Raw genomic sequence first — 27,479 nt, forward strand, 5'->3', positions numbered from 1 at the left:
GAAATAAAAGACATTTTTCCTACCCTGATTTTAGCCCTCTTATTTGAACGCTTTTTTTTAAGGGGTGTGTCTGTTGTGAGACTTCAGTGTAAACGCCCACTGCTGTGATTGGCTAACATCTTTGCCTATGAAATAGCTAAGTATTACTCTCTCGAAAACTTTTAGGACGTTTTTACTATTACAGCTCTCAAGGTTAACTAAACGTGAAAAGCATTACACTTAAATCTATGGCATTATATTTAGATCGTGGCATGAAAGGTTGCAGTGATGAACATTGTAGCCGATCACAGACATGTTGTTGAGCTCATGAAAGCAGTGATCTCGTCATTGCAACTCAATTTCTGCACACTAACGAAGGCTTTCATCAAAACAAACAGTGCAAACTCGATATAACTAGAGATTCGTTGAATAAAACGGGAGTTTTGGTGCGAACTCAGAAGCCCAGGACTCAGTCACTGATAAACTTGCACTGTTTGATTGACAGCTCCAGCGATTGTCAAGGGAGCGTTCTTTGATCGCTTTCTATATTTAATTTAATCACTGTTTAAATAAAAGATTATTTTCATCCTAAGAGAAACAACATGAATTTGACAGTTTAGTCACTGGTTTGATTTATTGACACATAGATAAAGAACATCTCACTGTACGTGAAACATTACATATCAGATCTGGCATTAAAATGAACACAATTAGTTACATGTTGTTGCATTACTGTCGAGTCCATATCGTAAAAGTCTGTTTGCAAAGTCTACGCCGAAATGTGATTGATTTACCAAAGAATCCACAGTGAAATGTGCTAACACAAATAAAGAAAGCTCAACTGAGACATTCACATTGTTGAAAATAAATAATCCTAAAGGTAATGTTATTTTTAGTCCTGTATCGCTCTTCTCTCCTCGTCATCTCACTAACGCCAGTGGGCGGGGCTAACGTTGCAATGATGAAGTAGGCGCTGATTTCTTCTGTTTTGAAATAGGCTTTGAGTTTTAAGTTCTGAAACTTACAGGATATTCCTATAGTACGATGACCTCATATATCAAAAGCTCAAGGAAAAGTCATAACCCTTTTAAAGTTAGTGATTTTAACATACTCCTATACATTGAATCTGAATCTAGAAAGACCAGAATATCATAGAGACTGTAAAAATCAAATTAATTTTCTCCACAGGGAAATTGATTTTTAACGATAACTCATAAACCATTAGAGACAGACCTACTGAGGGCTATGAGGCTGTTAATCAAAGGTATTTGCTTTGTTGAAGCTATACTATGCCCTTCCAATAAAAAGTTGCTGTTTGGATTTAAATAGGCAAAGACTTAAGAGTCTATGATTGGATCATTATTGCTGTGATTATTATGTTTCTAGCATGTTATATGATTGGGAACAGTTCTTTTAACCCTAATTGGAGTGTGTAGCTTTTCATTTCTTAAACAACCATGTATCATGCCATATTCCAGGATGACAATGTCAAGAATCATCAGGCTCAAACTGTGAAAGAATGGTTGGGAGGGAGCATGAAGAATCATTTTCACTCATGAATTGGCACCTTTGAGTCCATTTATTGAAAGTCTTTGGGATGTGCTGGAGGAGACTTTATAGAGTGCTTGACTCTTGCATTGTCAATACAAGATCTTGACCAAAAATTGATCTCTTGATGGAAATAAATTTTGTGATGTTATAAAAATGATTCTTCATGCTCCCTCCCAACCATTCTTTCACAATTTGAGCCTGATGAATCTTGACATTGTCATCCTGGAATATGACCATGATGTTGTTTAAGAGATGAAAAGCTACACACTCCATCAATTAGGGTTAAAAGAACTGTTGCCAAACATAGAACATATTAATCACAGCAATAATGATCCAATCATAGACTCTTAGGTCTTTGCCTATTTAAATCCAAACAGTGACTTTTTTGTTGCCCAGGCAAAATCAACATTTTTAATCAGTAGTCTTTTATAATACTACATTGTTTTTGATCAGATTGCCATTCACTTCATTGGGTTGTAGTACTTTCCCTCATTAAAGCCATTAAGTACACAGTCTTGTACCTTTGTCTTTCTGTCTGATTTTTAAATACTTTTTTAGTTGATTTGGTTCATGGCTTATAACTCTTTAACAAAGACTTTAAAGATTCCTATGGTGAAAAAGAATGAATGAGAAAAATACTTACAGAACCAAAGCCGCTGAAAAAGTGGGTTGCACTCTATTAGCAACTGACCCAAAACACACTCGCAACCACATAGCAGTGTTCTATTCTTCTAACTTGAAAAAATATAATTTGAAAAATATTCTTATGTAAATTGTTACATTCCATTTCATGCAACAATACTGTTTCAAAACTATTTCTACAGAAATTTGTTCTACTTGTGTTTCATGAATGAGGTCAATTACTATGCTTGCCACAAAACAAGCTCACATGCCCAAAATTCCCTCCAAAATGTTCCAAGCTGCAGTAGTTTGATCAATAAATCCATACGCAACATTCCCTAGAGCATGGCCCTTCCCCAAACCAAACCCCCAATGACCCCCCATCCCCTTACAGCCAGAATATCTGATGATCTTCAATGTGTCTGTCCATCTGTCTATGGTATAACTTACACCACCCATTCACACACACACACACACACACACACACACACACACACACACACACACACACACACACACACACACAGTAGCCCCGGGCGAGGCCTGTCCTACTTGGGCTGAGCTTATACCTCTCCAATCTAATCATAGTCTCCTGCACTATCTGAGTGTCCATTAGGTTTGACTCAGGACAAAGCCTGTTTATTACGGCCCCCAATTGAATCAAAGATAATCCAATCAAAAGAATCATTTTTTAGCTTGCCGGCGAACAGAGCTCACAGGGCCAAGACAAAGCAGTCTTATTATGTTCTGTGGAACACAAAAGAAGATATTTTGAAGAATGAACTGTTTTTAACCATACAATCAGTCAATGGGGTCAAAATATGTTATTTTGTGCATACATGTTTAGAACAAAATGAAGGTGAGTAAATAATGAAAGACATGAACTATCCCTTTAAATTACTAACTTAAACACAGCAAACCTTATTCAAGCAGAACTAATTTATATATATGTAGATATATACGTGCAAATCATTCATCTTTTATGTAAATTGTGGTATTGAATTTCATGAATGAGCCCCTAGTATCACTATTGACTCGATCCTTCCCTGGCTGATTATGTGGCTCATTTGAAATAACAACTACATGATTTATACACATTTTTTAACTTGCTTCAGAAACCTCTCATGCCATTTCACGTACTAAAACAGCTTTTTAGCAACTAACAGATTTTGTCTTTTTCTTTGTCCCTTTCCTCCAACAGATTTAGATCCTCCTAACAGCTCAACCTCTCCTTCTCCTCCTCCTATTCAATATGTTACACCTGCTCCTTCCCTTCCTACATTTTCTTCTCCTGCTCCATCAGTTGTCTCATATACAGACAAGTTTCCACCTGACAGTCCTACGGAGAGCGTGACCACGGCTGACCCTGGGCGGACGAGACTCCCTGGGCTGAGCGACAACCTCATTCCCATCTACACCTCCATACTGGCTGCAGTGCTGTTGGGCCTGGTGGCCTTCATCATCTTTAAACGGTGAGGAGGATCGGAATTATTCTCTCCCCTTGAGGTTTTTATCTCCACTCACAAAGCACAGTGCTATGTAGGCTTTAGTTCAGTTATTTTTTATAAAGGAAAGAAGAAAAAAAATGCCTCTAGGCTGTTTTTCCATCTGATCCATCACGAGTGCATTGTTTATTATGTGAGGTAAAACAGAGCCACTGATCCCAGATTAGATTAAAAAACATTCCTGTATTTCATTTCAGATTGGATGAAGCACATTCAAAACCTTAAGTGAATACAACAATATAATAAAGACAGCATATTCAAATATGCAAAAAAAAAATAACTATATGTTTTCGCAGACTTATAAATATGTAGAAAAAAAAAAGATTGCAGTTATCTGAGCAGACACAGATGGTGTTTGTGGAGGAATGGGTCATAAAATATTAAAATCACTGCTGGAGGGTGTAACATTGACCTGCTTTGGTTCCTAAAGGGTGTGAATGTCCTGGTGCTTTCAAATCATTGCTTGTTTGGGTGGTCCTACAATCTCAGTTTCTGGCTCAGCCTATGGGGCGTGTTTGGGTGGGACTAGATTGTCTGAACAATTGCAGTGGGTGGAAGAGTGGTGCAGAAATGTCACACTTTAAGTTAGAAGTGAGTACAGATTTTGATGTTAAAAGCTTCTGATGTTTGCTTTAATGTGTTTCAGGTGGAACAGTTGTAAGCAGAATAAGCAAGGAGCCAATAATAGAGCTTGCAGTGCAAACCCCAGTCAGACTCCTTCTCCTGAGGGAGAGAAACTCCACAGTGACAGCGGCATCTCAGTGGACAGTCAGAGCCTACAGGAGGGCCAGGGGCCGCCACATACAGGTACAAACCCTTAGGTCAAGGATCAGCAACCTGTGTAATCGCTGGCATGTGAGCAAAAGTGAGAGGAGTGTATGTTTTTCATTTAGATAAAGTACCTCATTCCTCATAGTAACACAGCTTGTTTTATTAAGCTTGGTGCTATAAATACTATTAAAGTGTCAGAATTAAACTGCGCAAGTCAATGAAAGCACGCAGCTGTGACAAACCATTAATGCGATCACGCATCACGAGCCACTGAAAGCGTGATGCAGATCAAGACAATAGATGTATCACACAAATTAAATCAGTTTGACTGACAGCTTACAGTTTGTTCTGCTGTATTTGTTGCTCTTTCTGTAGCTTTGAGAAAAAAATAAGTTGATGCTATACATGCCGGAGATATTCAACTAATGTAGAGTCCTATTAAACACAATGATGGTGAGGTGCGTATTGGGGTTCAGTAGGGTCACATTGGAAATCTGCTATCCAAAGACTAATTTAAATGGTTAGTTCGCCCAAAAAAGAAATTTCTGTCATAAAGTACTCACCCACATGTCGTCCCAAACCCGTAAGACCTTCGTTCGTCATATTTTTGATGAGATCCGAGGGTTTCTGAACCACACATAGGCAGCAACGTCATTGCACCCTTTGAGGTCCAGAAAGGTATTAAAGACATCGTTAAAAAAGTCCAAGTGACTACAATGGTTCAAACTTAATGTTATGAAGCGACGAGAATACTTTTTGTGCACCAAACAAAACAAAATAATGACTTTATTTGACAATTTGAACTGTTGTCATACGCAGTTGACGTAGTGAACGCAATGCAGGCTTCCATTTTTACGTCCGAATGCCGGCTCAGTATTGGCCTCAGTGTGATGCTGACGCAGGAGCCGGCCAATAATGAGTCGCCGTTCTGACGTAGAACACGGAAGTGCTGAACTGCGATCATTATGTCAACTGCGTATGACAACAGTTCAAATTGTTAAATAAAGTTGTTATTTTTGTTTTTGCGCACAAAAAGTATTTTCATCGCTTCATAACATTAAGGTTGATCCACTGTAGTCATGTTGACTATTTTAACAATGTCTTTACTACCTTTCTGGACCTCAAAAAGGTGCAATGACGTTGTTGCCTGTTCAGAAACCCTCAGATTTAATCAAAAATATCTTAATTTGTGTTCCAAAATGAACGAAAATGAACCAAGGTCTTACAGCTTTGGGATGACACGAGGGTACTTAATGACAGAAATTTCATTTTTGGGTGAACTAACCCTTTAAACCTGAAAACAAAGTATTTTGACAAATTTAAAACAAATTTAATGGAAAATTGCTTTAAGGTTCTGCACTATTTTTTAGGTTACTAATCAAATAAGCAAGTTGTGTCAGATTATCAGGTTTCAATTAAGTAATGTGTTACTCTTTCAATTAAGCTGTTGTGAACTAAAATATGGTTATGTGTATTATGTGTATGGGGGTTATGGCACAGTGATTAACTAAAAAATGGCACTTCATGACAAAAAGTTTGCCGACCACTGCCTTAAGTCATCATTTTATATATACTGTATATATATATACATACATACACACACTTTGTTTTTGCATCAAATACAATTTCCAATTGGGCGAGCAATTCACAGACAGCTTTTCGTTCTCGTGAAACCACCCACATGCCAACAAACCAATGAAAACAGAACAATAATGATGATTCATAACAATATCATACGCTGTTGTGGATCCACTCACCCGAATCCCTCTGTAACTGGCACAGAAAATTACCATCGTTTGGCAAATAAATAATTTACGGACAGTTACACATGTATCCCCAACATTTTATTATTTAAGCTTTATGTTACACCTCAAATGACAAGGGAATTTAATGTTAATTTTAATTAGCCAGTCCCTGAACTCACTCTCTCAAATGGCTTGGGAATACAGAGCATTCATTCATTGCTGCTGGATAGTATTTGGTCTTGGCGGACTAGATCTGTTGCAGAGCAAGTACAGAGATTTGTTTCTTTTAGTCTTGTTTTAACTATATATATCAAGATGGCTAAATGTATTTTCTTTGTTTTAGTGGTCAAGATAGATGGAAGTTCAGCCCTGTCCTTACCCTTACACACACGGGAGGAGGTTGAGAAACTGCTAAATCGTACCTGTGAAGGGGAGGAGTCAGGAGCCAACGAGGAAACCGATTGGTGCAGTCTGGCGGGGCTACTTGGATACAAAGAAGAACACATTGCTAATTTCAAGCAAGAAGAGAGGCCCATCCAGGCTCTTCTCTCTCATTGGGCAAGCCAGGATTCGGCTAATATTGATACGCTTTGTACAGCACTGAAGAAGATCAATAGGGAGGATATTGCGCAGAGCATCACAGTCAAACCAACTGCTACATCTACCGTATGAGAGAACAAACACACGCTTACAAAATTCACACAATTTCAAGTGTGCTTCCCAGCTGTAGGCTCCCAAATACACACCTTACATTGCCTTCAGCATACTTCAGTGTTGATGTATCACTGGTGAAGTTGATGTATCACTATATCCTTAACTTTAGGCTGTAAACTCAAGTGCCGTTTCCCTTTAAACCCTTGATTGTATGGCCAAACTATGTGCAAAGAATGCACCGTTTCTAAATATTGTTCGCATGTTCCTTTAATTTGAGGAAAGCCATATGGACTTGAACATGGATATTCATGTCTTTCCTGAAGATGTTCAGGATAAATGACTCAAAATCATTCATTTTACTTTTAACACATTTCAGTATCACAAATATACCAACTGCAAATCACTTCCAGCTTTAGCCAACCAATAATTACTCTTAATAATAGGTATAAGTTTAAAGAAAATTGTCTGCCTGTATTCAGTACAGAAACTGCTATGTAACATCCATAACGCATATGCTAATGATATGTCAAACGTGGCCAGTTCAGTCATTTGCTAAGTGTACCATAACCACAAACCATATCCACTGATTATATCGTGTCAGAGTTGTACACAGTTGATGTTGTGCTCCTGTACTGTAAATATGACCAGTGACAATATGAGAAGGACCAGTCATAGAAAAATGAATAAGACAAATCACAATGTTCAGTATGGAGACTGTAGAAATGTTGAAAATTGAAATATAGTTTTCTGTTATGTGAGCTAAAGAAGCAAGATTTACAATGCCATTATTGTCAGAGTTTATTGCTGATTTGATTGTAAACTAAACCATGAACAATGATTTACTACTTTCTATTGTAAGACAGTGCCAGGTAGTATTAAGTGTCGCGGTTTGGTTGGAAGGCAAGGAGAGTTGAGGTGAGGATCTAAAAACTACCGATATTTATTAAATGAGAGCAAAAACCACTCTTGAACACAGGAGAACAGCAACACTGGAAACCCACATGAGCAAACCAATACATTGGAAAGATCAGACAAAAGGGAACTAAAACACAGTTCTATCCTCTTTTTTCCTACACCCCATGATTTTTTGTGCAAATTATGGGAGTAACTCAATCAGCAAAAGGTTCGCTCTATAAACGCAATAAGCATTTTCAAAGACTGGGTACAATGAGATGACATTATTCTATTCACCCTTCAACCACCGAACATTAAAAGGAAATATTTCAAAGTGATTTCCGTCATTTTGATTAACCTGTATTTGTATTTACCTGGTTTAGAAACATTCCAGTAAACACTGCCAATAGAAATAAGAAGTGAAAAAACAATTAAATTAAATTAAATCAGGAGAACGACCACAAGTGCACAGTATTTGCTGTCTTTTTCATACTGTTACAGCGATATACAATGAAAAAAAGGAAAAGAATCAGGAGGAAAAGAATGCAGCAACAGAAAAGATTCTCTTTACAGCTCATTCAGTCAAACTGATGGAAAAGGATTATTTGTAGTGCAACCTTATGATTTGTTTCAGTCTTTTTGAGTGGAACTTCCCCAAACCGGAAGTGCCTCCCATAACCTAAAACGCAGTTGGCTTGTTAGGAAAAAGGTGGACATAAATAGAATAAACGAGCAACTAAACAAGACACAGGTGAACATAATCAGGAACTATGGAAACAAATGAGAACCTAATTAGAATTAGAACCAAGGAAACAGGAACTAAACTAAACTTTCTTGGTCACCCCACTTGGTAACAGAGAGGAACCATTTTGGTACGAGGTAAACTGCCATGTACAGTAGATGTAAAGTCAGGTATTACATAGAGAGATGCAATGGTGAAAAAAGAGAGACATCAGAGAGACATCAGATGCTTTCTGGTGCCTACTTCTGATGAAGTAACCCAAAGTATGAACAATAGCGGCATAAACAGACACCACTAAAATATGTTCATTGTATGATGTCTTTATCAGTTTTTGTTCTGTCTGCATCTGGGCAGGTGACTCAGAACATTCTAGAATTAATAAGCAGGAGGTTTTGTTGTCCTGGTGGTCCGGCTGAAAGACGATAGCGGTTTGGTTTTTTGTTTTTTCACTTTTTTCTTTATTACGGCAGTAACCCGACACTGGTCACTACCTGGCTCAGGTCATCACCATGACAAAAGTGCTTGGCCATGCAGTCTGTGACCCAGATAGAAAAATGTTAAAGACACAAGACACATATACACCCATAAACACACAACAAAGAAACAAGCTTCCCTGTAAAATTAACCACTGACTGATATGAACGTCACGGGTGATTAAAAGTGACTCTTTTGAAGGCATAACACGGGGTTCCCACGGTCATGGCTATATCAGGGAATTTTTAAAAGTGGATTGGTCAGAAGTGTGGGAACACTGAAGGACTTCGAAACCAGGAGAACAACTCAAAGAATATCTTTTGTGCTTACTGTAATGTTGGACTCCTAAGATTCAGCAACATGTTAATGGATACTGTACCAAGAATTGAAGTGATCCAATGTAACGATTTGGTTTGCATTGCATTGCATTGATATATTTGGTTCAAATACTGAAGTTGGTGTAGGATACAGTGCTTTTTTTGATGACAAGTGAATCAATTCAAAAGAAATCTCCAGGGCTTTATAATTTCTCAGGGTTTATGTGGAGATTTGCCCATCTGTCAATGTTTCATGTTATATCATGTCATCAGTATATCAGTGGCCTTATAATGGAGTTTTATGGTGGCACACAGGTCGCAAGAAGCACTAGCTGAACTTAACTTCAGCACAGACATTTGGACTCAAAGAGCTTTTTTACAAATATGGAAGAAGGTCAGTTTGAGGAGCCAGAAGTGTTGGATTTATTTGTTATGTAGAATATATGAAACAACATTACAGATTCTCTAGCTGCATGATTATCAGTATTCATAGATTCTTGCCCATTCAGTTTGAAAAGCAATGCAGCAAGCATACATTATTAATATTTTTTAATATTAAAGTCACCCTAAATACTGATGAACTTTTCTTTTCTTTTTTTTTTTTTTTTTTTTTTTGACTATACATTTTTGGGAAAATTCAAAAAACACAGTAATTTGTATCTTAAAATGAAGGCATTCTCCATTTCTGGATGTGAATTTTTTTTTTTTCTTTTTAATTCATTTTAAATCTTTTTTTTCTACCAGATTAGAGTGTAGCACTTACAAAATATAATATACATTTTGTATAACAAATGCCTGAGATTAATATCAGGTCTGTGTTGTTTTTGTTCTGTTTAGTATGTACATAATTTTACTGTGTTTATTCATTTTGTGTTTTTTCGTAGCCTCAAAGGCTTGTTATTGGTTGTTACCAGGGAATATCAGCCAATCCTGAAACCACAAAGCCAACAAGCTCAAAGAAAGTCACATGATTTGCCACTGTTTACTTCCTCCATATTTGCCTTTATACCAATTTGCCAATTTGTTCTTGTATAAAATCATCTTGATTATTTGAGAAGCATGCCGTTTTGGTTTAAATTTATTTGTAGAATATTTTTGTAGCGTTACACAATATCAGAGTACATATCTCTGAGATGGATGTACTAATGTGGCACATTGCTCTCTGACAATCAACTAAAAGCATACTTGTGTAGTTGCTGGAATATGGAGTTGATCAGAACCCATTCATTCCCAGAGACTGAATCTTGCACTTGGTAGAGGAACTTTGTGAGACAAGTGTGAGGAGCATGAGAGGGTGAGCAGAGGTTTTGTTGGGCTTATTTGGACAAGAAGAAACAATACTGAATGTTACTTGTATTTACTGTTATGTACACTGTATCATATAAATGTGAATTTACTAGAATTCATAAAGTAGGTTTAATGCAGTTATTATTACAAACAAGAAATAATAAACTAAATAAGATTGCAACTGTTCTTTTGTCTATTTTTTTTCCACAAATACACACAAACACACAGACTAATTTAAATAAACATTTGTTTAAAATGTTAAAAGTGTTCAAATTTGTTTAAAATGACCTGATCATGCTGTAAGTTTTTACATATCAAGTCACTGTGCGACACTCAGTAGTGTTAGGAGACCTGAAACATCCTGATATTTCAGATGAAATCTCCTAACACTAATGAGTTCATTTGGCCTGTAGTTCTCACATCTGCACAAACGTCTCTGAGGATTATGGGTATTAGGAAAACTGTTGATACAACGGATGTCTTATTCCCCCTGTGATGTTGAGTTCTGGGCCAATAAATAGGCTGTCATTGGAGCCAGCATTCCTGTGTGTGTGTGTGTGTGTGTGTGTGTGTGTGTGTGTGTGTGTGTGTGTGTGTGTGCATGAGTACTTGTACATCTACCTTTGTGAGGACCGGTTTGAGTTTTAGACCATCGGAGTGAGGACCAAGAGAGTAAAGTGAGGACATTTTGGCCAGTCCTCACTTTCTGAGAGCCCTTTAAATGCCTGTTTGAGGGTCAAGACTTAGTTATAGGTTTCAGGTTGTAGGGTAAGGGTTTGAGTTCACTTAGTTGTGATGGGTAAGTTTAGGGTAAGGAGCTAGAGATTGCATTGTGTCAATGAATGTCATCATAAAGATAGATGTACAAGAATGTGTGTGTGTGTGTGTGTGTGTGTGTGTGTGTGTGTGTGCGTGTGTGTGTGTGTGTGTGTGTGTGTGTGTATTTCACCCCAAAAAAATTTAAAATTCTGTCATTATTCACCCACCCACCCCTTGTGTACAAATACAGTGCCCTCCATTAAAGGGTTAGTTCACCCAAAAATGAAAATTCTGTCATTAATTACTCACCCTCGTGCCGTTTTACACCCGTAAGACCTTCGTTGATCTTCGGAACACAAATTAAGATATTTTTGTTTAAATCCGATGGCTCAGTGAGGCATCCATAGCCAGCAATGACATTTCCTCTCTCAAGATCCATAAAGGTACTAAAAACATATTTAAATCAGTTCATGTGAGTACAGTGGTTCAATATTAATATTATAAAGCGATGAGAATATTTTTGGTGCACCAAAAAAAAACAAAATAACGACTTATTTAGTGATGGCCGATTTCAAAACACTGCTTCAGGAAGATTCGGAGCATAATGAATCAGCGAATTACTTATGGTCTTTGAAATATGGTTAAAGTGTACTGCCAAATGTATTGACTAGCATTTATGGTAAACTAAAACACTTTAATTTCCTTTTTCCTGAAACATATCATTATTTAAATATATTTGTAATTACACATTTGTAAATGTGGTAAAATATATTAACTTTAAACGTAATACTGAATAACATACTACGGTTAAAATTATAATCAAGTATAATTTAGTATGTTAGTCAACACATCAAAATAAGTGTCTTCTTTGAAGCATGAAAAAAGATAATTAAAACATAATGATTTAAATTGTACTTTAAAATATGTAATTTGACATTTTTACTTAGTAGCCGTTAATTTAATTAATATTATATTATCTTCAAGTGCAATTAAAAAAAAAAAAAAAAAAACTTCTTAGATTTGAAGTGCACAAACAGTAAAATGAACCATGCTTCTTTTTCACAAGGGTCATGTCACTCCAAACCTGTTTTTTTCTGTAAGCAGAAGTAAAATTAAGTAGAATTACTGTAGAAACTTCACACAGCTCCATACAATGACAACATACAATAAAAGTACCATAAAAATAGGCCACTGTAGGTGAATAAAAGCTTTCTAGAAGTTGAAGTTTGTTTAAATTTTCCTCCTTTTTTTTCTTTTCTGAAGCTATTCTGCTTTTCTGCACTGTTTTCTAAATTTGAATGAGATAATGGTAACACTTTCTATGAAGCCTGTATTTATAATGTATTATAAGGGTATCTTTAATGCATTATAATACATGCATAATGCCTTATAAACAAATATATGACTTATAATATGTTTTATCATCTGATAAATATTCATAACAGTTACAATAGATTACTTAGCTATTTGTGGTTATAACTTTTTAGAGTATAATGCATTATACAGTATCTCACAGAAGTGAGTACACCCCTCACATTTTTGTAAATATTTTATTATATCTTTTCATGTGACAACACTGAAGAAATGACACTTTACTACAATGTAAAGTAGTGAGTGTACAGCTTGTATAACAGTGTAAATTTGCTGTCCCCTCAAAATAACTCAACACACAGCCATTAATGTCTAAACCGCTGGCCACAGAAGTGAATACACACTTAAGTGAAAATGTCCAAATTGGGCCAAAAGTGTCAATATTTTGTGTGGCCACCATTATTTTCCAGCACTGCCTTAACCCTCTTGGGCATGGAGTTCACCAGAGCTTCACAGGTTGCCACTGGAATCCTCTTCCACTCCTCCATGATGACATCACGGAGCTGGTGGATGTTAGAGACCTTGCGCTCCTCCACCTTCCGTTTGAGGATGTCCCACAGATGCTCAATAGGGTTTAGGTCTGGAGACATGCTTGGCCAGTCCATCACCTTTACCCTCAGCTTCTTTAGCAAGGCAGTGGTCGTCTTGGAGGTGTGTTTGAGGTCTTTATCATGTTGGAATACTGCCCTGCGGCCCAGTCTCCGAAGGGAGGGGATCATGCTCTGCTCATTCATGGTTCCCTCAATGAACTGTAGCTCCCCAGTGCCGGCAGCACTCATGCAGCCCCAGACCATGACACTCCCACCACCATGCTTGACTGTAGGCAAGACACACTTGTCTTTGTACTCCTCACCTGGTTGCCGCCACACACGCTTGACACCATCTGAACCAAATAAGTTTATCTTGGTCTCATCAGACCACAGGACATGGTTCCAGTAATCCATGTCCTTAGCTTGTCTTCAGCAAACTGTTTGCGGGCTTTCTTGTGCATCATCTTTAGAAGAGGCTTCCTTCTGGGAAAACAGCCATACAGACCAATTTGATGCAGTGTGCGGCGTATGGTCTGAGCACTGACAGGCTGACCCCCCCACCCCTTCAACCTCTGCAGCAATGCTGGCGGCACTCATACATCTATTTCCCAAACACAACCTCTGGATATGACGCTGAGCATGTGCACTCAACTTCTTTGGTCGACCATGGCGAGGCCTGTTCTGAGTGGAACCTGTCCTGTTAAACGACTGTATGGTCCTGGTCACCGTGCTGCAGCTTAGTTTCAGGGTCTTGGCAATCTTCTTATAGCCTATGCCATCTTTATGTAGAGCAACAATTCTTTTTTTCAGATCCTCAGAGAGTTCTTTGCCATGAGGTGCCATGTTGAACTTCCAGTGACCAGTATGAGAGAGTGAGAGCAATAACACCAAATTTAACACACCTGCTCCCTATTCACACCTGAGACCTTGTAACACTAACGAGTCACCGGAAAATGGCTAATTGGGCCCAATTTGGACATTTTCACTTAGGGGTGTACTCACTTTTGTGGCCAGCGGTTTAGACATTAATGGCTGTGTGTTGAGTTATTTTGAGGGGACAGCAAATTTACACTGTTATACAAGCTGTACACTCACTACTTTACATTGTAGCAAAGTGTCATTTCTTCAGTGTTGTCACATGAAAAGATATAATAAAATATTTACAAATATGTGAGGGGTGTACTCACTTCTGTGACATACTGTAACATCAGATGAAGCCTGCATTTATAATGCAACATAAGTGTATTCTTAATGCATTATAATGCACGAATGCCTTATATACATCCTTATACACAACATACGCAACACAACATTTAGAGCGTGCATGGAAAATGTACAAAATGGATATATGGTGCCACCGTGGCAACAGGACAATTAAACTTTTGCACCTCAAGGTCACTGAATGGGAATACTGGCTTGCCAGGAACCACCCCTCACACATTCTTGGCCGCATTATACATGACATTAGAAAATACATCTTACATGAATGTGGTTAACCAGACTAAACATGTTTTTGTGCACTTTTGTGCACCTCAAACTGTATATGACTGTTTTTATTGTATATTTAAATATATAATTTTCAGGACAATAAATAACCAATAAGCTGGACATAAGTAAAAATAACATTTGCACACACACTTGTATTATAACACTTCTAAATATCAATTGAAAATGTTTGTTAAAGTTGCACTGGTGTTCTGATTTCTAGCTTCTTTTTGTATATATAAATATTAAGCTACCAATTAAATCTACATGTTTTTTTCCCCTATATTACTACATAGGTACAAACAAAGGGAACTAATTCGACAACAGCTGAACAAAATGACTAATCAAATGAGTAACCATAGTAACAAATGAGTGGCGGGAAACTACATGTGACTGAAGAGAAACAAACCAACAGTCCAAACACAATAGAACCATGACAATTGTAACTGTTGTTATGATTATTTATGATACATATTATAAGGTTGTTTGTAAGGCATTATGCATGTATTATAATGCATTAAGAATACACCTATAATGCATTATAAATACAGGTTTCATAGAAAGTGTTCCCGAAATAATCAGTACAATTCAAAAATTTTGAATAGACAGATATTTCGGACTCCACTATTTTGGAGTGTTTTCTGTACAATGGTTTATAATAATTCACTGTGCCATTGTTATTGTGCTATATCCTAATAAACCTATCCTTTAATGGCGCTAAAAAATAAACAAATAAATAAAAAACTGTGGCTGATGGCTTTACACATCAGTCAAGCAGTGTCTTCTTGTCTAAATGGATAGTTCTTGGGCAGAATGACCTGCAATGTGGACCAGACTCTATGCTGATAGTCAAAAGCCTGGATACGTGAGATTATATCTCATGCTTAGTCTGCTGAATCTCCCACCAAGCTCCATATAATCTTTTTTCCCTTTGTAGACAAAAACAGACAAATAAACATGCGGTGCCCATGCCATGAAGTGCTTTGGAAGGCATTTATGGGAGAGGAATGTGTGTTTGTTTGTGTGTATTTCTGCTCATACTTCTCTTTGCTATAGAGCAACATAATCAGGATCTCTTGGCTCCTGATGCAGCATGTGCACAGTCAAATGGTTCTGAAGTGCAATTAAATGAATGTGGTTACAGACCAAACAATAAAATGGTTAATTGCGCATTAACCCTCTGAATTTCCTGCCCTTCCAAGCAGCGTTTGCTCCGTTTCTGGCCTCATAAAATGTTTCTTGATTCAATAATAAGAGGGAGGAATATTCTAATGATGACTGAACTTTTCTTGTCTATCATTTGAAATAAAGCAGTAATGGAAAAAATATATAGATGTGTGCAGAAATCTTTAGCAAATTATAGTATGTGTGTTTCATATAGTCTGCAGTGATTATATATATATATATATATATATATATATATATATATACACAGGTGCTGGTCATATAATTAGAATATCATGAAAAAGTTCATTTTTTTATTGTAAATTATTTTTAAAAATGAAACTTTCATATATTCTAGATTCCCTACATGTAAAGTAAAACATTTCAAAAGTTTTTTTTTTTTAAATTTTGATGATTAGAGCGTACAGCTCATGAAAGTCCAAAATCCAGTATCTCAAAATATTAGAATATTTTCTAAGATCAATCAAAAAATGGATTTGCTAAACAGAAAAGTTCAAGTTCTTTAAAGTATGTTCATTTGTGCACTCAATACTTGGTCGGCAGCACATATTACAGCAAATGACTTGCTCCTAGCACAAATTACAGCATCAGTGAAGTGTGGCCTGGAAGTGATCAGCCTGTGGCACTGCTGAGGCACTATTGAGCCTTCAGATCATCTGTATATTGTTGGATCGACTGTTTCTCATCTTTCTCTTGAAAATATCCCATAGATTCAGGTCAGGCATGTTGGCTGGCCAATAAAGCACAGTAATATCATGGTCAGCAAACCACTTGGAAGTGGTTTTTGCACTGTGGGCAGGTGCTAAAGTCCTGCTGGAAAAGGAAATCAGCATCTCCATAAAGCTTGTCAGTAGATGGAAGCATAAAGTGCTCCAAAATCTCCTGGAAGATGGCTGCATTGACTTTGCACTTGATAAAACACAATGGACCAACACCAGCAGACATCACGCCCCCCCCAAATCATTATTGACTTCAGAAACTTCACACTAGACTTCAAGCAGCTTGGATTCTGTGCCTCTCCAGTCTTCCTTCAGACTCTGGGACCATGATTTCAACATGAAATGCAAAACTTACTTTTATCTGAAAAGAGGACTTTCGACCACTGTTCACTGTCCAGTTCTTTTTCTCCTTAGCCCAGGTAAGATGCTTCTGACATTGTTTCTGTTTCAGAAGTGGCTTGGTAGTCCTTTTCCTGAAGATGTCTGAGTGTGGTGACTCTTGATGCGCTGACTCCGGCTTCATTCTACTCATTGTGAAGCTCTCCCAAGTGTTTGAATCGGCTTTACTTGACAGTATTCTCAAGCTTGCGGTCATCCCTGTTGCTTGTGCACCTTTGCCTACCCAATTTCTTCCTTCCAGTCAACTTTGCATTTAATATGCTTTGATATTTCACTCTGTAAACAGCCACCCCATTCAGTAATGACCTTCTGTGACTTATTCTCTTTGTGGAGGGTGTCAATGATTGTCTCCTGGACCATTGCCAATTCAGCAGTCTTCCCCATTAGTGTGGTTTCAAAGAACAAGAGATACCCGGAATTTATACTGTAGGGATGGTCATTTAATGAAACTCAAATGTAAATATTCTAATATTTTGAGATACTGGATTTTGGACTTTCATTAGCTGTACGCTCTAATCAACAAATTTAAAAAAAAAAACTTTTGAAATGTTTTACTTTACATGTAGGGAATCTAGAATATATGAAAGTTTCATTTTTTAAAATAAATTACAATAAAAAAATGAACTTTTTCATGATATTCTAATTATATGACCAGCACCTGTATATACATATATATACATTCATGATCTGTTTACTAGCAGCTGCTGGAGATTTTTCTTTCTGTTCATCTTCAAGTTCTTCTTGACTTCCAGTTCTAATGACATTTCAGTACATGGAAACTGCAATCAGGAAGTGTTTAATATATTTTTATAGTCTTTCACTTTAAGTTCTCCTTGACTTCCATTTCAAAATTGCATTTTAGTCTGGAAACGGCATGCAGGAAGCACTTTGATGTCTTTTTATAGCCTTCCGGATTTCAAGATTCAATATTTCTTCATTTTCTGAAACTCTCAGTTTGCTGAAAGGTCTAAAGAGTTACAGCATTAATCACAATCTGCAATTGTCAAGAGATAATTCAAGCCTAACAAGTCAGTGAGGTTTTGTGTGTGTGTGTGTGTGTGTGTGTGTGTGTGTGTTTTCATGATTTATGAGGACACAAATTTGTGTAATGACATGGGTATTACACTGGTATTACGACGTAAACATGAAATATGAGGACATTTCATGAGTCCTCATATTTAAAATAGTTTTAAAAACATACTAAACAATGTTTTATTAAAAATGTAAAAATGCAGACCGTTGTCTGTGATGGGTAGGTTTAGGGGTATGGGGTAGTGTAGGGGGATAGAATGTACAGTTTGTACAGTATAAAAACCATTACGCCTATGGAATGTCCTCACTTTGATAGCAAAACAAACCTGTGTGTGTGTGTGTGTGTGTGTGTGTGTGTGTGTGTGTGTATTTGGTTACATTAAGGTGCTTATTTTACGATTGTCCTTATTACACTGTAATTATAATATTTAAGTACTGAGTAATATTAATTAACTACATTACTATGAAATAGGATTAGGGTTTAGTTTAGGGTTAGTTGCATGTATTTATGCATAATTTATATATTTATTTTTTTTAAGTCACATTTCTCCATATCTTTTGGAAATGTTTTGGGGTTGAAGGTCAGTGCAACATTTGGTAACCAGCAAATACAACTGTACCACACCACATTATTCTTGTGCTTTTTTATAAAGAACTATTTGTATAAAGCATATTTTCATACTGATATTATGTTGTTTTAAAGTCTTCTGATATGAAGACTATAAGAGTATCTCTGAATCTCTGTAGAAAATGATGATGTCACTCCTTTAAATGTGATTCATGGTTATTTGATTTTAACCATAATTTTTGTAAGTGCAGGAACAATAACAAATGCTGCAATTTCTCAGAAACTGCTTAAAGCATTTTTAGAAAAAACTTTAGAAAGTGAAAACATGATATTTTAATTTAAATAAAAGCAAATGTAGAAATAATTTGGGATAATTTTGGGGACATAGAAATTGACTAATATAAATTTTAAAGTTTCAAAATTTCAAAATTCATTTTGCTTTACACAATAACTCAATCAAATTATTTAAAATCAATATAATGTTTATCACATCTATTTCTGTAATAGAATAAAAATATATAAAGGTTAATTGAAACTTTTTATCAACAACTTTATTTTTTACTTTTCTGAGTTTATAACTCACAATTCAAAGAAAAGAAAGTCAAAATTGTGAGATAAAAAGTCACAATTACCTTTTTATTCTTTGGTAGAAACAAGCTCCCATACCAATCATATCATATCATATCATCATATCATATCATATCATCATATCATATCATCATATCATATCATATCATATCATATCATATCAATCAGAAGTCTAAAATGACATTTGAGTCAAAGAATTCTACTCAAAGGTGATGAACTTCTAAATACCCCATAGTTATTTTTAGAGTTTATGAATATAATAAAGAGTGATATTACTAGATCCCTGTGGAAAGATGTGTAAACTCCAGGCTTTAGCAGGCCTAAAACATCTGTCATAACCACTTCCTCCGGTATTTACTACACTCCACCCTCAAAAGAAACTGACTCAACCAGTTGACTGACACCAAATAACCTTTTAACAACAACAACAACAACAACAAAATTGTGACAGGGTCCAAACAGCTCTTTTCTTTTGGTATAAAAATCATATTGAAGGCACTTTCAGAGAATTTGTCAATTATGCAATAAGGACTTTAAGGTATAGTTTGATGAATTGCTGCACCTTCTACTTTGCTTTTTTTTTCACTCTATGTACTGGGCCACTGCAGCTGTCGGGAATTAGCAATAGAAATATTCGGTTTGCTTGTCCTGTCATGCCATACCTAACAACAGCTGAAAAACATTCACAAACACTCATTCAAAATTTAAAGTTGCATATTAGATTCTTTTCTGGCTATGTGTGTGTCTCTGTGACAGCTCTCTGCTTCACATGAGCTCAGAACAGAGGCAGGAGAAAGAAAGAACTTGCACTATTATCAGTGTTTGTGAGGAGTGAACGTTCTGTTATTGAAGGCCTGCCTCTCATTCATTCACCTCATCTGCCTGTTCACTGCACTCTCTCAAGCCGCCTTTCCACTGCACACGACAAATGACAGCTGTTTGGACCGGAAGTCATTCATTTCCAATGGAGAGTAGTACGAGGGGCTGGTAAAAAAAAAAAAAAAAAAAAAAATTACGAGGGGGGAATTATATTTCAAAACAAATACACTCCCTCGAGAAACTTTCTGTTTGTTCGCAACAATTTTAGTGATTTTGCAAGTAAACGCAAAAGCATTAAAATATAATTTTTTCTCCAATCCTCCCTTTTTCCCCATCCATGTTCCCTTAGGGACTCACATTTTAGTTTTACATTTTAGTTAATTTGGTTAACAAAATAAATCCAAAATAAATCCAATTGTAACGTGGGAATCCACTGGAGGCAAGCTTGAAGAAACCAAGTGTAGTTTTATTCAACTTAAACGTGAACTAAATACAAAACAAAGACGTGGCTTGACATGACATGACATGACTTGGCTTGACGAAACTTGAAAACTTGAACATAAACATGGCAAACTCACCAACAATGGCTTACATGAACAATACTTGACAAAGATGCATGGCAAAGGGCTTAAATACTTAGACAAGGGGAACACATGACTAAAACAACCAATGAACAAGTGACACAAGGAACAAGAGAACCAGTGACAAACAGAAACACATGACGAACCAATCAGCACATGACACAATAGGCTTATTCGACTTCAAGATTAGGTCTGTTCGACATCGGTTGCGACTGGATGCAACCGATCGGCGAGAGTAGCCGCGTGCAGTCGGGGAGAAGCTGAAAATGGAGACGTGAAGTCGGACACTTTCTGCTTCCTGTAGTGAAGCTCACGTGCTGTTTGCATACTTTATCACAGCTGAAGTGAAATAAATGCAATATTTGACTGATACATCGATGTTTCAAAGACATTTTCATTCAATACTTTATGTACTGCTTACAGCATCTGTTTTTACAAGAATAAAGTTCAATATAAGCCTATACTATTTAAATACTAATGTAGTGGGGTCTACATTTTTTTATTTTTTATTATCAGTTTTACTGTAAAAAGTAATATGATTTTTCTACTCAATAAAATTGTGGCAACAGATTACAAGCAATATTATTAATTAAATTCAACATATAAGAATTTAGTTAGAATGAATCAAATTAATTCCTTAAAAATCAATCATTTATAATGTGTAAAATTAGCAAACACCATTACAAAAACCACAAACTGACATAAAAAGCAAAGAGTCAAACTGGCCAACTACCCAATGAAACACTGATCACCATAATGGTGACCAATAATTTTCAATAAAATCAACATCAACATCTAAACCTCTGTTAATTCATGTGTTTCTCTTTCCTTCAGTGATTCTACTTGTTATCATCAGGTGTCTTCAATGTTGGCAATAAAAAATAAAAAGTTCTGAATTCATCTTTGACGTCTATCTGTTATTCAGATATTTTTGTTTAAATTTTACTCGTTTTAAATGGTTGACATTTAAGGAATTAATTTGATTAATTCTAACTCAATTCTATTTGTTAAATTTAATTAATAATATTGCTTGTAATCTGTTGCAAAAATTTTATGGAGTAGATTACTTTTTACAGTGCATGACACAACATAACATTGCAACTACATGAAAAGAGCTTTAACTGTTATAAAAATACAGATTTGTGAGCATTAGTGGAACTGAAGTTTTCAGAATAAACACGAAACATGTCGTCATGTCATGTCACAGTCACATGGCATCCGCGCTGTCTCAAGTCAGACAAAATTTCTAACCGGCATGCACTGCTTCAAGTCAGATGCTGATCGGTCTGTGCAGCGGTCAACATCTGGTCTGGTCAGATTCTGTAATGACAAGGATGACGTGTGTTGCATGTTTTTTCTTAAACAAGTTCCTGAATTTAACCAATCTTGATATTGAATATCTGATATTCAAACAAAACATTAACAAAAATTAAGATTACACTATATAGTAAATATATTCTTATTTCAATCACATCCACTTCTTTGGCTACAATCAACGAAGAAAAAAAAAAGAAAAAAAGAAAAAAAAAAAAAAAACACACATTGTCTGCCATGAATGACGATCAGATGATCAGATTACTTTCAAGTAACTAGTAAAGTCACGGAATCTATGAGGGAGGACTCAAAAGCAGGATGAGTGTAACAAGTTTATTTGACAACAGCGGACAAGATAAAGTGTGGAGGTGAACACAGTCCAAACAGTAGGCAGGTTGAGAGAGAGCGGCCGCTGAATCCGACCCAGGATGACAGTAGGTTAAGGAGCAGAGATGGTAAGGCAGTGCAAGACCGGAGAGAAACAGCATAGCCCAGGCAGGAACACAGAGCTCAAGAGGTCTCACACTCGTGGTCTCACAGGCACTGCACAGGTCTTGCTACTTGGCAAATAGAGAGAGCAGCCAGGGAAGCTCAGCTTGCTGGACAGGACTAGGAGAGACCAGACAGCAAACAAGACATGACATAAGACAAGGCAGATGGCTAAAACAAAAAGTTAAGCTTTAACTAGAGAAACTACTACAAATGTAATAAGCTAAATGAAGAGAAAACAGAAAACTAAGGCTAAGCAGTAACTAAGAGAACTAGTAAGAGAATAAATAGACTGGTAAAGCACAATAAAGAAAAACCAACTCCTAAAGTAACCTAAGAACTAAAGAAAACACTGAAAACACAAAAGGGAAAAATACTAAATAATAGCAAGGATACTCAGGAACAAGGCAGAACAGGACACAGCTAGAATTACAGGAAGAACTATAAGTAGCTTCTACAAATAACACTACAGGCTCAAGTATGAGGTAGCACGGAAGTACACAGTGGCACAAGGAGGGAAAGAGAGCACGATATAAAGGGAGCAAAGAACAAGAGGAACAGGTGACAACACTCAGGCTAATGAGGACTCAACAAGAAAGGGAGCAGAGAACATTAGGAACAGGTGAGCACACTCAGACAAACAAGGATTAATCAACGACTAAACAAGAGAGCGTGGTAATTGAAAACAAGGAGGCGGGAACAGAGGAGCACATGGTCAACACAAACACAGACAGAGCCATGTGTTCATGCACAACACAAACAAAGACAACAGACTGAACTGTCAGAGGAGAACTCTGTCAATCAGAGTTACTTTTTCAAATAAGTAACGCAAGTTAGTTGGTTTTCCTATTTATTTCCCATTGACTGACACCTCTGCTGTCCCCATGTTGAGAGAAATTGGGGTGAGAATTTCAAAACAACAACTTTATTTGGTAGCAGATAAATGTGTGGGAAATTATGTTAAAGTTTGAAACAAAAGGTGCAAAAAATTACAAAGAGTTAAACACATTAAAGCATAAATGGTTATAAAACTCCCCTATCTTTTACTGTAGTTTTATTAGGGGACCTGAGTCTTGGAATAATATGAAGTCATTTCTGATATCTCCTGAAAATAAAAAACATGATGTCATGGTGTACTAAATTTCAGCCTGATGCACAATAGGATCTTCAGAATGGTCACGTAAATTAACTGTCCAGAAAGAGGTTGTGTTACTTTACAGTGGTTTGTTCATTCCTGACGAGCTGAATGATTAAAGAACTTCTGGATATTGTGTGTGTGTGTGTGTGTGTGTGTGTGAGGAGAGTCTGATATGAAAGTGTAATGTGAGTCTTTGTATTGAATTGAGCAGTTTGGTCAAATGGATTACAGAGTTACAAGGGATTAAATTTGCATTTGCAATGCTCAAACCCCTTTCTATGAATATGATAACAATTAATGTCATGTGTATGTTGTTTTTGGTTTAGTTCTAGTTCCTGTACCTGTTTCCTTTGTTCACACTTTCCCACCACTAGTTGGTTTCCTTGGTTACTGATTATGTTACGCACCTGTTCCCGTTTCTGTTGATTAGCCTCCCTTGTGTATTTAAGCCTCCATTTCTCTTGGTTTTTCGTTCGGTGTTAATTGTCGTCTGATTTTAATTTATGATTAAAGACTTTGTTTGCTACTCCATTGTCATGCAATGGAGCTACAGTACTACAGACACAGTATGTGATAAAACACAGAACCCAAAATTTAAATGAACTTACCAGCTGTCCGCCTGCTCTGCTTGGAGCATGAGTATCATACCCTCGAGGACCAGACAAGAGACTTTTTGGGCCTGGTGTGCCTTACCACCAGTTTTATTATTTTTTTTATTTACTTTATTTTATTACATTTTGATATTTATTTACTAGAAAATAAAATTTATAACAAAAATTGCAAATCTTGCAAAAAAACAAATGATAAATAAAATTATTAATGTTTAGTTTGACCTCATGCTTTGAAACCAGACATTTTAAGCAAGGTTAAGCAACTTCTTTGAACATTTTGCTGAAAAAGAAAAACTTGTTTTAGACGCTATTTTGTTCCATATTCATGGAAAGTGCCAAAATAAAACATAGTAAACAAAAACTTGTTCATGGAGTGTGAACCTCAGTTCACACCAGAGCATAAGCAAAGCCTATACAGTTAAATATCATTCATAAGCCATTCAGTCCAAACTGCACACCTGTCAAATGTAAGGCCTGGCCTCCCCTTAGGCTCCTGAATCCATTATAAAGCTCATAATCTACCACAAGACACAAGGCTGCAAACCACCTACAGATAGATGTCAGACCAATCACACTCAAGATAATGACTCAATAGTTTCCCTCAAGCTGAAAGATCTATAAGCTCATATTTCATACATTTTCCTTTTAAAACGTATCTTTCATTTCCGACAGAGCACTAAAAATATATGAGGCCATGTATTACATGCACACTCACAAATGTGATTTTCCTAATGACTTTCTTGAAGCTGAGAATGACTCATGCAATTTAAAAAAAGACAAAAAACAAAAAACACTTTAAAGTACATTTTTAAAAAGTACATCATACATTTTAAAGTACATTTTCTACTGTATTATTTGAAATTATATTTATAAGCCAATATTGTTAATACATTTCAAATGTGCTAAAATTGCAACTTTATCATTACAAATGTGTAATTACAAATATATTTAAATACATGACATACAAGTTTCAATAGAAATGACATTAAAGTATATTTTAGTTTACCATAAATGCTAGTCAATACATTCAGCAGTACACTTTAACCATATTTCAAAGCTGTAGAAGTAATTATGAAATTATAAAGATGTACTTATTTAAGAGGGTCAAAGTATCTCTTGAATTCAACAAATTACATTTTTACATCATTGAAATGACTTGGAAAAAGTGTCCCAATAACCCTGAATTCACCCTATATTATTTTAAAGTTATATATAATTATATATATCCATAATAAGTACACTTTTTAAAAGTATTCTATACTTTTTTCAGTCAATGTCATGTCAGACATGATCTTTGAGCTGAAAACTGACTGAACAAGAAAAATGAGGAAGAAGATCTGGAATGAAGCAAGGACAATCGCATCCAATTTGCATACTCCAGGGCTAGAACTGCCATTTGGATTAATAGAAACACTCATGGACAGGTATATTAGACTAAAATCACATGACTTGGCAGTTTTACAGGTTGTTAAGCTGCCTTCAAGTCATGAAGGAATTATCGTTTTTACGAAATGAGTGCATGTGAATGGCAGCATAATATCATAATTGCCAGCAGGAAACTCTTTAAGTCCTGACTAAAGTTCAGGGCGTCAAATAAAGAATCATTGCACAAGCAAATCAATATTTCTCATTAGTTAGGCTCAATTGACAGCATTTGTGGCACAATGTTGATTACCACAAAAAGACCTTTTCTTTTTCTTTATAAACAATATTCACTTTAGCATGATATACTCAGTACTCAGTAACCCGTATGAAGTTATCAAATTGTACAACTTTTTTTGCCATGACAACATAATGCCTAAAACCCTAAAATGACGGAATTCAATTAATTTAAAATTTTTACAGCTCAAATAATGTTTTTTTTTTTTAATATAAATTATAGGCTTCAAATTTTTGCTTTTAAATCCTCTAAAAATGTGCTGCATCTTGTAATTTCGATTTTTGCTTCTATGCTGTTGATTGAGCTGCACTTGTATTGAACACAGAATATTCTTTTAATCATTAAAATCCTAACAGAGTATTTTAATATGCATTTAGATTGTGAATAGAAGCAATAAATTGTATCTTGTTTAAATCCTGAACATCTCCTCTTCATTCCTTAGCTTGTCCTTATACTTTTCTTTGTCTTGCCACCTGCTGTTACAGTTAATAAGACGCACCCAGTCATAAAACAAAAAGAGGTTTTATTTAGAAAATAAAAATATATTAAAGTATATTATATCCATAAATACTATAATAAGTACACTTTTTTTAAAAGTATTCTAAAGTGTACTTTTTTCAGTTAGTGTCATGTCAGACTTTGAAAAGTGACTAAACAAGAAAAATGAGGAAGAAGATTGTTTATAAATCTGGCATGCAGAATAGCATCAGTTTGCATACTTTCAGGGCTATAACTGCCATTTAGATTAATAGAAATGCTCATGGACAGGTATATTAGACTAAAATAAAAATAAAATAAATTGAAGTAAAGCAAAAGCTTACTCTCATCCACTCTGGCATCTTTCCTTTTGAAAATGCTTAAACAAGATCACCAGATGCACCAGACACCAGACATGATATACAGTACATCTCATCTCAAGATACTACAAACGTTGCACACATTGAAGGGTATCATGTATCTGACATCCGCTCATGGGACACATAACAGAAAAACTTAAGAATGATCTTGAGCACCCTCCTCTAACATTATTAGCATGGTACAAAAATCTTCACGCCAAAACAAGACCAAGGCCTTCCCTTACTGTACTCCACTATCCTTTATTTATCTCTCATTTGCTGTTCTGTGGCTGAATCCCACTGGAGCACTGCAATGGTGTCGGGTTTAGCGGCGGTATCGGTTATCAGGGATGGAGCGACATCAAAGCCGTGCTGTTAAAAGACACAGAGCTGAACTCAAGAGTGGAAAAGAAGAACTTGCCTCCATCCACTCCCATTCTCAATCACAGAGTGTAGTAAGGGACATGGCATCCATGGAAGAGAGGCTGGAGATGATGGGCTTTCTTATTTATTTTAATGTGCTATTTTGGAAAGTTTACATTAGCTTTTAATAGTTCCATGAAGTTTTAGTGAGTGGAATATTTGCTTGTGAGAAACTTGCCTCCATCTCCAATGGTTGCGTTTTTTTATTGACCCATGTCAAAGGTCAAAACATTCCACCTCAAAGTCTCCATAATATTGTATCTGTATTTGAAGTCTATTGGATGTTGTTAATGTTGTTAAAGCTAATGTAAACTTTTTTTTTTTTTTTTTTTTTTTTTTGTGCACATTTTAACATTCTTTGTGTGAAAATTATTAGTATAATCATTAAAACAGAAAGAACACACTTCTTTTCTACAAGTTGCATGATTTGAG

At 36.0% G+C, this 27,479-nt stretch overlaps 1 protein-coding gene across 1 annotated transcript in view; it reads left to right on the top strand.

The window, feature by feature from the left end:
• Window positions 1–10,721, top strand: part of ngfrb (nerve growth factor receptor b) — a 42,362-nt gene extending 31,641 nt beyond the window's left edge. The window contains exons 4-6 of the mRNA XM_051915386.1: window positions 3,353–3,623; window positions 4,303–4,463; window positions 6,516–10,721. Coding sequence (XP_051771346.1) covers window positions 3,353–3,623; window positions 4,303–4,463; window positions 6,516–6,844 — 761 coding nt within the window. The 3' untranslated portion in view covers window positions 6,845–10,721. The remainder of the gene's footprint in view (window positions 1–3,352; window positions 3,624–4,302; window positions 4,464–6,515) is intronic.
• The last annotated feature ends 16,758 nt before the right edge of the window (window positions 10,722–27,479 follow it).

The sequence above is a fragment of the Ctenopharyngodon idella genome, chromosome 12, assembly GCF_019924925.1.
Source record: "Ctenopharyngodon idella isolate HZGC_01 chromosome 12, HZGC01, whole genome shotgun sequence".
NCBI lineage: Eukaryota > Metazoa > Chordata > Actinopteri > Cypriniformes > Xenocyprididae > Ctenopharyngodon > Ctenopharyngodon idella.